We start from the raw sequence: 15,835 nt of genomic DNA on the forward strand, positions 1-15,835 counted from the left end.
ACAGTCTGTGGCCCCGACAAAAGAGCAGTGCGCCAGCAGAGCAACACAGGAGTTAGGGAAGGACTTGAATTCAGGGTACAGGTGCTGTGCCTTTGGTGCCTGTTAGATTAAAGTGAAGAAAACTGGTGCACTGCCTGAGACACTGGACAGGATCGCGGAGGGCATTTGCCCCAGAGGGTAGGTGCCCTATCCTGAAAGAAAAAAGAAACGTTGGGCCCTGATTGTCTGTTTGAGTTGCAAGCTGGACAGCTCCTCCTTTGGAAAAGAACTTTTGATGAATGATAGGACCCAACCTGTAAGGCTCAGACGGACACAGGGAGAAGACTCCCATCTGGCTGGTTGTACAGCGGCTTCTATTCTTCAAGTACTTTTTAGCAATGTACCCCTTTGGTCGTCCCATTTTTGAAGAGCAGCCCTTTGCATCTCCTCGTCCTAATTCCCAAGGCCCCATTTGGTCCTCCTGGTCCCCCAACACGAATATTATTTTGTGACAATATGTCTATTTGCTTTAATATTTGCATTAGGAATGTTTATTCTGCAAGAGAAACGTTTTTTTGAACAGTTGATAAATACTACTATGCCCTCCTCCTTAGCATATTAAATTGGTACTCTAGCCTTCATAAAAAGAACACTGGAAAGGTCTATTAAAAAATGTTTTTTTATTTAAGATATATTAGATATGTGCTGTTGGCTATCCTGAAGTTGAAATAGATGGTCACTGAAATACATCGGAGCCCTGAAACTTAGAATTGGACTGGATGGTTTTGGGATTTACTTTCTGCTTGCGGTTAGAAAATATTGATAGTTCCGTTTATAAAAATAGCCATTATTTTCTCCTGCTATCGGTGTGTTCATTATGACCCAATGCTCTATTACCCATGTATTTCTACTTTTATCTCACCAGTTAAAAGAAATGTTCGAAATGTAAATGCCCACCTAGCAGTGGATCAGGATATTAATGGATTTATGAGGATAGATGTGCAGGATAACTTCCATGCTTCTATTAATTCATAGCGCATGTCTTCAGATAATGCTAAAACGGTCATCTGTGGAAACTAGCTGAAATCGCTGTTAGAATCAGCTGAAGCCATTTTGTTTGTGGCACCCATTTTAGTTAGCCATGTGCTCGCCATGTGCTTTCTCCCCCTTCACCGTTGCCTGCCCTTGTATTCTGCCGGTGTCATCAGTTACAGTGAACTCCTTCAGCATTGAGCCAGAGCACTGCACATGCTCAGAAAGGCCTGTAGCTGCTAGAATGCACCTGCTCTTAGAGTAACTGTCAGGCTATTTTAACTAATGTCAGCAACTCTGTTACTCCTCCTACTTTGTTGACTAAGTATTTTCTGTTAGTCCTTATATGTGTAATAGCTATTCATGTGTATACTTGTACCCCCTCTTGTCGAGTCTTCATGCTTACTCAGCTATAAACTGGCCATAAAAGGCACATGGTTTATGTACTACTTGGACTGCCTCATACAGTGGCCTGAGGGTAGCTCATTGACTGAGGTCGCCCCTAAAGAGCTGCCAGTAGAATTTAGAATGATCTGTCACTTTTCATGGCCTGATGGGGACTCAGTTAACAATTTTATTACTCAAGAAGACACTGCAGTACAGTTCGCATCAGCTGATGTTGCCATTTAATTGATCAGGAAGTGTGGAGTGAGCATAGAATTGGTGAAGGTGATATAAAGTCACCTTTTCAGCTATTCCCAGTACACCCAATGGATTTTTCAGGGTTGGGAATACAGTTTGATGGATTTATATACACATGTGGATAAGAAACTTCCAAGGAGGCCTTTAGCACTTTTCTGCAATGGTGTTTTACAGTGAGAAGGTAACATGAAATGGTGAAGCATTATTCAGACGATTTCTTGTTTCTTGGAGCAAGAGGACCAGGGACATGTGGCAGAGCATTGAAATAATTTCAAGAGATTGTTAGAGGAGCTGGGGGATCCATTGGCCCCAGAAAAAAAAAAAAAGAGGCCCAAGTACAGCTTTAGTGTTCCTAGGAATCAAGCTGGACACCGTTGCAGTGGCAGCCAGGTTACCACAGGCTAAGGTGCAAGAAATGATTCAGGAAGAGGAGACAGCTTCTCCAAATTTGACATTGCGACAGGTGCAGCGTCTGTTAGGCCATTTGAACATCGCATGTAGAGTAGTAAGCGTGGGCAGGTCTTTTTCATGGACGTTAGGTTTCTTGACAGCAGGTGTGAAGTTGCCCCATCACAGAGTCAGGGTGACAGCTGCGGTGAAAGGGAGTCTGGCTGTTGTTTCTGAGGAATTTCAAGGATGTGACAAAGTGGTCATTCACTTGCTTGAGTCAGACATTCTCATATACAGCAGGTGTGTATTGTTTCGGGCTTTCCTGGAAAGGCCGGTGGTGCTCAGAGGTGGCCAAAGAAATGGCTTGAAGAAGGCAGGAATTCTTTCCTTTATTGGTAGTCCTTGCCCTGTGGAGCAAAAAGCTGACGAACAAGGCTGTCACTTTCAATGTGGATAATGAGAGAGCGGTAGCATTGGTGCCTGGTCAGAAAGTAAGAGAGAGGAGACTTTTGAAGATGCTACATGCACAATATTCTACTTCGAGCTAGGCTTGTGCCAGGTGTGAATAACATCATCACAAGCGCAAGGTCTTGTTCACAGTTGCGAAAGTTCGGTGGTGTGGCGTTCGGAGCTGATGTAATGAAGACCAGGGAGACAGCAGAGATTTAGGAGCTGGGAGACTGACAATTCTAGGTTTTGTAGAAAACGCACATACACAGTCTACCAGGTCAGCTTACAGACAAGCTTGGGAAGAGTTTTTATCTTCTGGGCAGTTAAAGACAGCATGATGGCAACAGCCTTGAGGACAGAAGGGAGGATGTTATCAGATTGTCCAATATTGAGAAAGGGATGTCAGCTACTACAAATTGAGGAAAGTTGTCAGGAACCCGCTTTTATGGCAAATACTTTTGGGGTTAAGAACTCACTGCAGGAGAAATGGGGAAGAGGATTTTGCAATGATGGGCAGGAATAAGAAGAAAGGGAGCAGACAAAGGGAACTAACTGCAATACTCACATTATGTTTTTTATTTCATGGCTTACACTAGATATGTTTTAGTACGTATGAGGTTTTACTCAAAGTTAGGTATGTTATGGTGTAGAAACAGGATTTGAAGCAAGTGATGCGATGGTAGAGAAACTCTGACTTTAACCTTGAGGAGATCAAAAATGGTTCAGATGGGGAGAGGTGCACGTATTGTGCTGCATACGACAGAGGGGATTATTGTGCCTGTGGTAGCCTAGGAGTAGTTCAGACTGGCAGGAGGGGCAAACGAAGGCAGCATATTTTGTCTCCAGGGTGGAGCAGCCTTGAAGGCATCACAGGTGCTGAGGAAGACATTGGCAAAAGGTAGTGGAAAAGTTGTCATTTTTGGTACCCACTCATTTAGAACAGGGGCAGTGTCTGAAGCGAACAAGTAGGGTTTCCCATTAAAAGAGATTATGCTACTGGGAAGATTATCTTCTGATTGTTGCCTGAGAAATATTAGTAACATAGAAAACATGCAGTAAAGAGTTAATTGACATTTTTGGGTTAGGTTGTGTTGCTGGACCAAGTATGGAGTTCTTCTCCATATAGACTGTTGGGTATTCACTTGTTAAATGGGCAGCAAAGCAAACAGAATCTCATCCCTTCGGAAGAAATGTGGGTTTTCGTTTAACCGATTTTAAAATAGACTGTTGAGGAAAAAGGAGTCCGAAATGGGGACATATACTCCCATGGTTAGCTGAGGTAGTGAGAGTGAGATCCTGCGCAGACGCACTGATAATACATCTGGGTGAGGATGATCTAGTACAATTGTCAGGTTTGTGTTTAATTAAAATCATGAAAGCAGATCTGCAGGCGATTGGAAAGTTGTGAACTGGTACTTATGTTTTTTTGACAGCGCTAGTTGCGTGAGATGTGTGACGTGTGCTGTCAAGCACACAGCAATTGAGAAGGCCAGCACAAAGTGAATAGGGAAATGCAAAGTTTTTGTCAGAATGGGATGTGAGAATTGTTTTTCCTCTTCCTCGCTTAAATGGACAATTTGAACTTACGCTAACATAGCCCGTTTGATCCATCCACCACCTTGAATTACCGTTGTAGATAACTAAGTGTTTAGTATTGTTATTTAAATAAATTTCAAGCTTGCACAAGTCAACAGAGAGCATTCCCAGAGACATCTGCCTGCGCTGTACCTAACCAAAGACTTTCCAACTGCCCCAGATTACCTGTGTACAATGTATCAACTAGTAGGCTTGAGTAAACTTGGACAGCGACAAAAATCCAATGTAATACTATTATGAGAGAATCCTCAAAAGTATTCTGTAGTAAAAGGTTTCTTCTTGCCTGTTCCTCATTGGTACATATCTTAAAACCATATACTTGTGTGAAATATATGAAAGTCATTGTCTAAGGTCATGTGAAAGGACATGCATTCTTCTGTATCCCAGAACCCCCTACTTCCCACCTTTAGAAGTCGAATCTATGCTGGATTTTATATAGAACTGTACTGAGTTTTGGTAACTTATGAATTATGCACATTATTGAAGGTTTGTTTCATATATTTTGCCTATTAACCCCCATATATAAAATTTCAAACTATATGCGGTGTGTGTCATTCTTATTAGTATGCCTCAGTATTGATCATTGAGCCTGATCAAAATTTGCATTGTTGACAATTCAAGTCTGGGGTTCTAGGGTCACCTAAGTTCATATCGGGACTACATCGCTCCCGGTCCGAGTCATTGGAGTGCTTTGGTGTGAGTAAATCAAGATTTGTGCACCAACAGATCCATAGGTCTAACTGAACGCCAGGTCATCACAAAATAAATTTTTAGGGTGAGCCAGGCAGCGTTGGTCCCTTGCTCACTTTGCCACTGGATTCAGGCTAGCCTGGCTGATGGAAGTGTGTTACCCCGAAACCGCTTGTTTACGGTCCAAGGAAGACCTGGCTTGGCAGTTCAGGCTGGACTGTTACCATGAGACACAGGGTCAAGACTGATTTGCATATAGTTAGGTTCAAACTAGGGTGGCGAAGTGAGCTAAAGAATGATGATGGATTCAACCCAGATCTGTGACTAGGGGTGAGTGTCTAAAAAGTTTCAGCACTCCGTCCATCATCTCCTTGTGTTTGCTTTGTTTGCCCTAGGTTGGCTGGGTATATGCCCAGACGTGGGTCCCTTGCTCACTTTGCCACTGGATTCAAGCTATCCTGGCGAATGAAGGTTGTTACCCCGAAATAGGTCCCAGGATGCTGGTTTCCAGTCCAGGGAAGACCTGGCTTGGCAGTTCGGGTTGGACTGTTCCCATGAGGCACAGGGTCAAGCCTGATTTGCATATAGCTAGATCTGAACTGGGGTGGCGAAGTGAGCTAAAGAACGATGATGGATTCAACCCAGACCTGTGATTTGGGGTGAGTGTCAGAAAAGGTTCAGCGCTCTGTCCATCATCTCCTTGCGTTTACATATCCTAAGAACCATATACTTGTGTGACATGTATGAAAGTCATTGTCTTAAGTCCTATGAAAGGACGTGCATTTTTCTGTATCCCGGAACCCTCTACTTCCCACCTTTAGAAGGCGTATCTATGCTGGATTTTAAATAAAACTGTACTGAGTTCTTGTAACTTATGAATTATGCACCTTATTGAAACTTTGTTTAATATATTTTGCCTATTAACTCCATATACATTTTTTTTAAACTATATGCGGTGTCTGTCATTCTTATTAGTATGCCTCAGTACTGATCATTCAGCCCGATCAAAATTTGCTTTGTTGACAAATCCAATCGAGGGGGGGGGGTGGAATGGGGTCACCAAAGTTCATATCATGACTACATCTCTCCCGGTCCTAGCCATTGGAGTGCTTTGGTATAAGTAAATCAAGATTTGTGCACCAACAGATCCACAGGTCTGACTGAACGCCTGGTCATCACAAAAGAGGTTTTTTAGGTTGAGCTTGGGCAGCTCTGCAAGGCATGCTGTATTCCAGGTATGGAGGTGAAGCTCTGTCCACTCTCCATCCATATTTTGAATTGGCTTGTGTCATTGTTCTTAGTAAATGCTAGCTTCTGATTCGTTAATAGGCTTGGTAGTCCTTTTTAGTACCACCTTTGTAAACCTCCCATGGTGACACCCCTGTTACCTGTGTTGTTGCTCGGTAGGCATTAATTACAGCCTCCGAGCACCATTTTGTTTAATGGTTTTCCTTGCAAGCTTGCGGGATACGCTCATTCGTAAGGCTTCATTTTTTTTTTCCATAGCACGGCTTCATAAAGTGAATGCACGTGGTGCTTTTGCAAACAACCATTTGCATTGCAGAAGGTCTAGCATTTTCGAGAGTTTAGTAAATGCAAGACCTATTGCATTGCAAATGCTAGTTTCTTGTGTTCTGTCTTGTACAGGAGCTAATGTGAGGCTGTCAGGGCGACAGCCTGGTTGTAAAAAGAGCAGGTAACAGTTGTTGGAGAGACAAACGGGCAACCATGACGACTGACGTTTTGACATTGGTGAGCAGGAAAACCACTTGCTCAGGGTTTTCTTAGGTGGCAGACAAGTTGAGGGCTCACACATTAGCTCGGTAGGGCTGGAGACTTACCGGAGGAACCGTGGCAGGAGTACAGGAGAGTCATGCTGGGGTCAGCAGGCTTCGAAAAATCTACTCGCCCGCTTGCAATTACGAGAAGATTTTATCAGGTCGAGCTATTTTTAGCACCTACTCGTCCCATCTGGAAAGTAAACTAAGGCTGGCAAGGAACAGGTGTTCTGTTCATTCAGAAAGAGGGAGAGGATGTAGCCTTACGGCCAGAGCGGTGAACCGGGTTCGAGCCCCGGCAATGACGCTCAACATACTGTGATTCTGTAAAGTGGGGGCCACTCGGCCCTCACGTCCTCATGGCAGTGCGGCGCCCCCCCCTCCCCCGGCCTTTCGGTGTTGGGGGTGTGTCGCGGGGCGATGACGCGCGCGGCGCGCCCTCAACACCGATTGGTTGACGCCTCCCCCGTGACCCGGAAGCAGCTGTTCAGCTTCCGGGGCAGGGGGGCGGGACGGCCGGGGGGCGGGCCCCGAGAACGGCGAGTAAATTCGCTACTTAAGGCGCGGAGGGCGAGCTGGACACCCTCTTGCCCTTGGCTTGTTCCCCGCGCCTCTCGTCTGCCCCACGCTTGGGGCTTGCTAATTTTCCCCACCCACCAGCCCAAAACAAGGTACTGAACATGCTAGTCGGGGGTTCTAGTTAAATTTGTCATAGGCCTTTTTTCCCGTTGACAGGTAGGTTTGGTTGTGGTTAGTTAGGAATGTTGTCTGTACTTAGGCCTTTTTCCCGTTATACAGCTGAGATTATGTTATTTTAGGGGCAATATTGGGTGTACCTAGGCCTTTTTCCCGTTATATAGCTGCGATTAAGTTGTTCTGATAAAGGTAATATTGTGTGTACTTAGGCCTTTTTCCCATTAGCACAGCATGCTTTGTATTTATATGATCTGGTTTTAGTTTAGTGTAGCTGTCCTTTAGCTAGTTCTTTTTCCCTAGGTTCATCGTCGTATTTATTAGGGTTGGTCGGGCGGTAAGGTCATGATCGGTGAGCAGCAATTTAAGGTCCTAAGGGGGGGCGTCACCATCCACGGAGGGGGCGGCCCAGGGGGAGGGGCCACTGGTCCCTCCTAGAACTTCAGGGGCAGGAATATCCGCTAGCTGCTAAAAATGCGGGGGAGGGAGTCACGCTTTCCTTAGGCAGGTAGCCACCCCGCACATACACCATGACGTCAGCATATGACGCCGAGTGTAAGGGCCCTCCTTGTTGGTTAAATGAAGTTCACGATGCCGACGGGGTAGGCGGTCCCCTGTCGCGCATGCGCACCTGTGGGTAAGGGCGTGGTTAGTAGGACTTGACACCGGTTAGCGACCTTGCCGTCCGGCCAGAAATGTTAGAATGCAAAATTCAGGCAGGATGTTAGATTCGGATAGGATACACGCTGTATTAGACGTTTGTTAAGGTTAGCCTTCAATCTTTGTCTACAATACTGTAAATCTAATGTCATGAATTTTGCTTATTCTTACATAATCGATGTTATGTTAATATTCATCATTTTATTGTTTTGTATAATAAATACGGCCGGGGGGTCCCTGACCCCCCGCCTTCCAAAGATAATTTGCTTATGTCTATCCTTCAAGGTGGTGTGGAAAGCTGGGAGGGGAGGGTAGCCAGTCACGGACCATGTGGGCAAATCACTTAATCTCCCTGTACCTAACAAAAATCAACGTGTGCATCTGTAATGAAACTGGTGTTCATGTAAAGCGCCCTAATAACCGATGTCTCGTGTCTAGTTGGCGCTATATAAAACGCTTACAAAACAAATGAAAGGAATGAGCCTTCAAGATGTCATGAAATATTTTTATCTTGACACGTTTGCTGTCTGTGCAAGGAAAGAAGTCAAATGTCAGTTTGTCTTTTAACTAATTGCTGCTTGGAAAATTAGGTTTATTTTTCTCTTTCTTACTAGAGTTAGAGGTTTTTGTAAAGTGAGCGGTCTGAAGATGTTAGTTATTTTTCTCAAACACTCAACATTTAAACAAATAGCCTGTAAATTAATATTACAAATATATCAAAATATATCAGGAATTATAAAAGCAAATTTTTTTGGTAATTAAGAAGTGTTATGCAAACAAAGAATTAAATAGGAGCAAAACAAACCAGTACACTTCACTTGGTGATGTGCTAATAACACATATTTGCTGAAACTTTATTTCCAAACATTATTGTTTGTACACTATATAGTTTTATCAGTAAAGCTGCACGTCAGTGGGAAAGTTTGAAGCCATTTTGATGTAAAATCTGCGAATTACAAATTACAGTGTGCTACCACTTCATGCTTTAGTTATTTATTTATTAAAAGTGCTAGTTTGTAAACATGATTTGAGAAACATTCCTGCCCCCGCCCTGACAAAAATGCTGTTAATTAACTAAAAGGCAAGTCAGGGGTTATGCGTATATCCTATATGTGGCCGGATTTGTATTATATATGGAAAAAAAGTTTAGTCTATTAAATCAAACAACAGTTTTTTTCTACAGCAGACATACTGAACTCGCACATTTGAAGGTGCTCTCATGTGAGATAATGAAGAAAATGGCGGCTCAATTAATTACATTTTTTGCACACAATCGTATCATTTGAAACCAGGTTTGGGTCAAGAGAATTACAAATAGGTCGAGTAGATTATTTAAATCCCAAGACCTGCAGGTCTGGTAAAATGTTTATGATTTTTCAAGGCCTGGTCAGGTGAGAGGTTCGGTGAACGGCATGAAAGGGGGAGCATGTTGGATACTGGGATCTTTTGTTGGGAGTTTAAGCACATGTTGGGTTTAAGAGGGGAAAGGGTCAGAGTGACTTACTGTATTAGTGAGGTGGGGTTGTTTGATGTTAATGTATCGTTTTGTAAAGTTCATCTGTGGCCTGTCCTAACAAATCGGCCTTTTGCTCGTATATTGGCCTGTTTATTCTTCGCAGTCTAGCCCGAAGAAGTAGTGTGCAACAGCGACACAGAGGGGCAGAAAATGTGTTAGTCAATTACAGAGGCATGAGAGGAATTCCAGCCTTGGTGTTTGCTGCACCGGTGCCTGCCGCGGGCTTCTGGGCGGAGCTTTAGGCACCGGCATTTATTCTATTACAAAATAAGCACTGTGACAGACCCTTGTGTATAGCTATTTTGTTAAGTGCTTATTAATTAATTATCGAATCCCTGTGTCTTAAACTTTTACCCTGGCAACTCAATATGCAGCTCGCAAGTGACTCAAATGAGGTGACCAAACATCACTCCACCCTAACTTTTAGTCACATATAAGTCATTTTCTGTGGTTACCCTCACATGTATATACGCAGTCTGATTAGCTATTAATCACATGTCCACGATTAAGCATAATTAATAAGCCTTAACAAATGGGCAAAAAGCTACACATGGAACAAAAACGCAATTTTTGTGGTCTGTTAGTGTCCAGTTAACAGGACTGCTCCATTCGAAAAGCTCACGCCAAACCCATCCTCTTCAGTGGTGGCCCATTTGATCAGAACCAATGCTTAAAATAAAAAAGCATATACATTTGGCTCAGAAGCCCCCTGCCAGTGCTTTCAAACGTAGATAGGGAGCGGATACTTAGCCGTGATTCCCCTTTTTGCGTTTTTTATCCACAACCATACGCTCCCTGCTCCTTTATCTCGCTCACGCAGGGTTTATTTTATTTTCTGCTTTTCTCCCTTTGTCACAGTTTTCATCGTCTTTATCACCCCCTTCTTTTCCCTCTTGCGTTGTATTCCCTTGCTTGCTCTGGGACAAAGTCTAATGAAGAAAATTAGTGCCGGTAAACAAACATGAGTGTAGGTGGCATCACCTGCAACCACCGGCACAAATTAAGCGATGGAACCAAAACAACATTTTTCGGATATGATAAAAGTTTGCAATCTAGCATAACATATTATATGTAAAGATTCGTTAATCATTTACCTGGAGCACCAACCACGGAAAGGGGAAACCTGGCACCGCACTCGCTGCAGAACTTGGGAGCGACATCCCGGGAGATGTACTGGCAATCCGCACACCTCATTCCTCGGCCGCCCTTTTCCTCAAAAACAGGACCGCGGGGCCACGCTTCGCCGTGCAAAAGCAGCCACCCCCGCCGACTAAGAGCAGGAAGTGCTGAGACAAGCCCGGGAGCTGCCTATCTACAGACACTGACTCACGCGGTCACATGAGCAGCTACAAAACGCTTTTGGTTTCGTTTTTACTGAACTTGGGAAAGGAAACGAAAGTCTTCTTCGGTTGGACGGCTCTGATTCGTTGACGGGGCCATGACAGTCATTTAAAGAAACAAAACACATAAAGTGTTTTACATCAGCGAATATTGGATTTTTAAAATCAATGACGGGGCGAGACAAAACTATAAAAGGGACCACTGGAGTTATACGGAAAAGTATGCATGCGGAGACAGTAAACTGTGCAACAAACGTCATGAAAGCAAATTATGCAGACCTATTTTAGTATTATTTTCTTAGCGCGTAATCAAAAGGGAACCCCGTGCTCTAAACATGCATTTGTTTTTTGAGAAAGGAAAACATAGTAGTTCTGTTAATACTATATATTTTTTTAAACTCTTGTTATTAAAATTGCTCAAAAAACCATAACATACATGAATCACTTATGTTCGTACATGAAGATGGCTTCAGTATTACAACCATTATAAGCGAAAGAGGGAAGAGACTGTGAATTACTGGTGGTTTCCAAGACATACTTATATAGCAGAACATTTTTACAAAAAATATGTTAAAATCCGGTGCATACATTGCAAGCCCCACTCCACCCTGGCATGACTGGCACATATCACTCTCTCCCTCTGTCGCTCTATATCTCCTCCATGGAGCCCATATTTTTTCCAATTTTTTAACACAACCGCTACTCTTGTACACCGTTTCCTCTGCTCGCCGGCACCGATCGAGATCCTTTTCCCATTGCCCCGGTGACGGTGGCAAGGATGCACCCCACCCCCTGGCAATGTTCCGTTTGGCAATTACAGCTGTGAGGGCCAGCCATATACCCACATGTCTAGGCCAATCCACGGACTTGATAATTCTCGCTTCGGTGCCCACTCTAAGCACGAGTTCACACTATGCAGCTCTGGGCAACAAGCCTGCTTAATCTCCACAACGGCCCCCCGCGGCGGGATGCCTGGCTTTCACCTTGGGGATGCCCAGTACGGGTTATCTTACAGGGAAAAACCAGGACGGGTTCCCAATGCAAGCGCCAAGATGCCCGTAGGGTGATAGCTGCGCTCTATAAGTACATCAATCAATCAATCAATCAATCCGAGTTGCCTCTAATCATTAGGAGAGGCCATTTAGCAGCCATTGGAACCTCCACCCCAGACATAACGTCTGTGACTTTCTGCTACAACCGGGTAATGTCGTGACACTCCCACAAAATATGGAAGAAAGTTCCCTCCTGCTGACAGCCCGACACAGCACCGTTGGCGCCCTACCCCATTTATATCCGTGTGTACGCGGGTAGTAGGCGCGGTGTAGTATCTTAAGTTGTATTAGTCTAAATCTTGAACGCACTGCAATTTCTCTGTATTGCCTCCTAGCATTCCTCATCGTCTATGCTTCCCAGGTCGTCAGCTGATGCCCCTCGCATGGAGCAGTTCTGTTACTTACTTGCTCAATTGATAGACCATTAGATGTCAATTTTATAAAAAGAGGCTGAGGCAATACACTATCGCACCTAACATCTTAGTGGGGTAAATTAGCAATGGATCAAAGTGGTGCACGGATACCAAAGATCAGCCCCTCTCGCCTTCCAACCAGGAAAAACTCCTTGAACAATTACAAATAAAAAATAGCCCAGTACAACTATTCAGTTACCATGTAACAAACTCCATTCATAACATTTCAACACAATTGTTACACATAATGCACAGACTCAGTCGAATTTGTTTAGAAGAGACTTTTTTATTCATATTCTTCTTCTTTTATTAATTTAACAAAAAATTCTGTTCTTTACGTCAAATGTAGCCAACGCGTTTCGCCATCAAGGACTTCTTTAGGGGTACAAAAACACATATAAATACAATTTTAAAATCTACACAAAAAGTTTTCTCTATACCCGAATTTCAAAATTTATAAAACGGAAAGAAAGAGTGACAAGAGAAAAATGTATTCTCTCCTACAAAACTTGATATGACAGTTTGACATCCAAAACCATGAGACATATTTAAATAGCACCCTTCATTTGATTAATAGTTGTGGCAATCTCAATTTATTATAGAGTTAACACTGTGCATAAAAAGATTCTCTAAGGCTATTCCTCCTTTCAAGTGTATGTGTAATCTTGTAAAAAGGTATTCAATGATTAACTTTCTCTATATAAAGTTGTTGTATTTATGAGGGCAGATATATATATCTTCACCAAAAGGTCTGATGTACCATAACTTTATATACGGGTCCTTCTTAGTGAAACAATGTGGCGATATCATAAGGTTAATTGAGTACCGATTTTCTCAAGAATCAAATTTCCCTAGAATCCTTTAAATATATATTAAAAAAGCATGTTTTTTGGGAGAATTACTAAACAATAAATAACCCCAAACGCGGTGGTTTCCGGAACTGAGGACCGTCACCCCCCTAGGGATCTCCCCCGTGCCCAAGCGTGGTTATCTGGCCTCTTGGATACTTTGGGGTTGGTGGATTGTTGGCGTTTGAAACACCCTACGCAGAAACAGTATTCCTTTCATTCCGGGGCCCATGGCAGTCTCTCAAGGCTAGATTATGTCCTGGTGCCGGCGGCGCATGCCGGGAGGATCGGGGTGGTGCGCCATTTGGCGCGGGGTCTTTCAGACCACTCCCCGCTCCTGTTGCACTTCGACATTCTCCCGAGGGGGGAGGGTAGGGTGGTCCCGATTAATCCCTGGTACCTGCGTGACCCCACCATTCGCGCAGAGTTGGTTAAATCCCTTAAGCAATATTTTGACGACAATGTGGGGTCAGTGTCATCGGCGGTCTCCCTGTGGGAGGCTTTCAAGACGGTTCTCCGGGGGGAGGCCCTGTCCCTTATTTCCCATTCCCGGAAGCGCGAGCGGGAGGAGGTGACCCGTGTTGAAACTGAGATAACCGAGTTGGAGGGTGACCTAGAATGTGGGGTGATGGATGACAAACTACATGTTCTCCGACTCAAGCAGGCGGCCTATAAGGCCCTCGTCACGGAGGCGGCCAGGGGCCTCAGTAGAGAGCAACAGGGGAGACTGTATGATGTGGGTGATAAGGCTGGGAAACTGATTGCGTGGCTGGATAAAAAGGAGAGAGCGAGTCGAGTTGTCCCGTCGATTGAGAAACTAGATGGTGTGTGTGTCACTGAACCGGAAGAAATTGTTGATTGCTTTGCAGAATATTTCCGTGGGGTGTATTCCCCGGTGTCCTCCCGCTCGGAAGATGATTCCCATGCCCTGCTCAGGGATATCGCGCTGCCTTCCCTTTCGGAGGAGGACAGTGTGTCGTTGGACGCCGCCCCAACATCTGAGGAAATTGCCCTCGCCATACGTTCGGTCGCTTCCGGCAAGGCCATGGGTCCTAATGGTCTTCCTATCGAATTGTACAAGCTGCGACCGGATACGCTGGCGCCGCATCTCCGTGCTATGTTCCTCGCGGCCCGTTCGGCGGGTTCCCTCCCGCTAGACCAGCGTCTGGCTACTATCGTGGTTATTCACAAGGAGGGGAGGCCGCGGGACCGGGTCACGTCCTACAGGCCCATTTCGCTGCTGAATGCGGAACCCAAAATTCTCGCCAAGGTGTTGGCCAATCGGCTGGTTGGCGTGGTGTGCGATCTGATTCACCAGGATCAGTCCGGTTTTATCCCTCATCGCAACACTGCGCTCAACCTGCGGCGCTTGCATGGGGTGCTCGCGCGTGTCCCGTTCATACGGGAGCCGGCCATTTTGGCATCCCTGGACGCCACTATGGCGTTTGACACACTTGAGTGGCCATATATTTGGGCGACGCTGGCGAAGTTTGGGTTTGGCCCGGGATTCATCGGTTGGGTGAAATTGTTGTATTCCGGACCGCTGGCGCAGGTGGCTGTAAACGGTAGAGTGTCGGCTCCGTTTGAGCTGGGCAGGGGCACGCGGCAGGGCTGCCCGTTATCGCCGCTCCTCTTCGCGCTTGCCTTGGAGCCCCTGGCGGAGTGGCTGCGGTGGCATCCTTCTATCCGTGGTCTCCGATGGACCCCCGAGTATGAGGACCGCGTATCTCTTTACGCTGATGATATTCTTTTGTACCTGGCTTCCCCGCGTAAATCGCTGATAGTGCTGGTTGATGCATTGCACTCATTTGGCCTCAACTCAGGCCTTGTCATCAATTGGGCTAAATCTTGTGTGTATGTCCTCTCTGGGGAGGCTCCTATCCTTCCGCGGGGTTGTCCTATCCAGATTGCCCCGCGGGGATTTAGGTACCTGGGTATCTTCATTACCCTGGACGCGGAGGCCCGGTATAAACAAAACTTGCTTCCCCCCCTCCAGCGCCTGAAGGATGATGTCGCGCGTTGGAGGCGCTTGCCGCTCTCGCTGCTCGGCCGGGCGGCATTGTTTAAGATGATGTCGCTGCCACGTTTCCTGTACGCCTTACAGAACACAATGGACGTTGTCCCGGCGCGCTACTTTCGCGAGGTGGAGAGTTTGCAGCGCCGCCTGTTCTGGGAGGGTAGACCGCGTATCGCCCTGGCGAAGCTGACGCTCCCGTGGTACGACGGGGGGGTTGCCCTCCCAGACATCAAGCGATATTACTGGGCCTCCCAGCTGGCTGCGATAAATCACGGCCTTTACGGGCCCGCTCTAAACCCGGCCTTTGAGATGGATAAAATGTTACTGCCGGGCGGCGACTATAATCGGGCGCTTTATTCTAGCTCGCTCGACGCACGTCTGACGGGCCCCACGCGGGTCATGGTGCGAGTGTGGCACGCGGCTAACTTGGCGATGGGGTGGAAGGATCGTTTGACCCGGGCGACGCCACTATACGCATCTGAGCGGCGGGGCTCCCTGTGGACCTCGAAGGGCTTTGAGAAGTGGGACATGATAGGCATCAGCAGGGTGGGCGATCTCTGGACGAGGGGGGGATTCAAAACGTTCGATGTGCTGCAGACGGAATTCCAGTTGCAGGACAGGGAGTACTTTCGATATATGCAGATCCGTCATGCGTTGTGCTCCGTATTCCCGGACGTTGCCTCCATCCCGGAGTACTCCCCTCTGGAAGATAGAGTGCTAGATGGGCATGTACCGGACG

At 45.8% G+C, this 15,835-nt stretch overlaps 1 protein-coding gene across 2 annotated transcripts in view; it reads right to left on the minus strand.

Moving 5' to 3' along the window:
* The window catches only part of RNF213 (ring finger protein 213), a 2,329,248-nt gene extending 2,318,478 nt beyond the window's left edge, over positions 1-10,770 (minus strand). For both annotated transcript variants that reach the window (XM_085617427.1, XM_085617426.1), the window contains exon 1: positions 10,521-10,770. In XM_085617427.1, coding sequence (XP_085473553.1) covers positions 10,521-10,620 — 100 coding nt within the window. In that variant the 5' untranslated portion in view covers positions 10,621-10,770. The remainder of the gene's footprint in view (positions 1-10,520) is intronic.
* Positions 10,771-15,835: the final 5,065 nt, after the last annotated feature.

The sequence above is a fragment of the Triturus cristatus genome, chromosome 7, assembly GCF_964204655.1.
Source record: "Triturus cristatus chromosome 7, aTriCri1.1, whole genome shotgun sequence".
NCBI classification, from domain to species: Eukaryota; Metazoa; Chordata; class Amphibia; order Caudata; family Salamandridae; genus Triturus; species Triturus cristatus.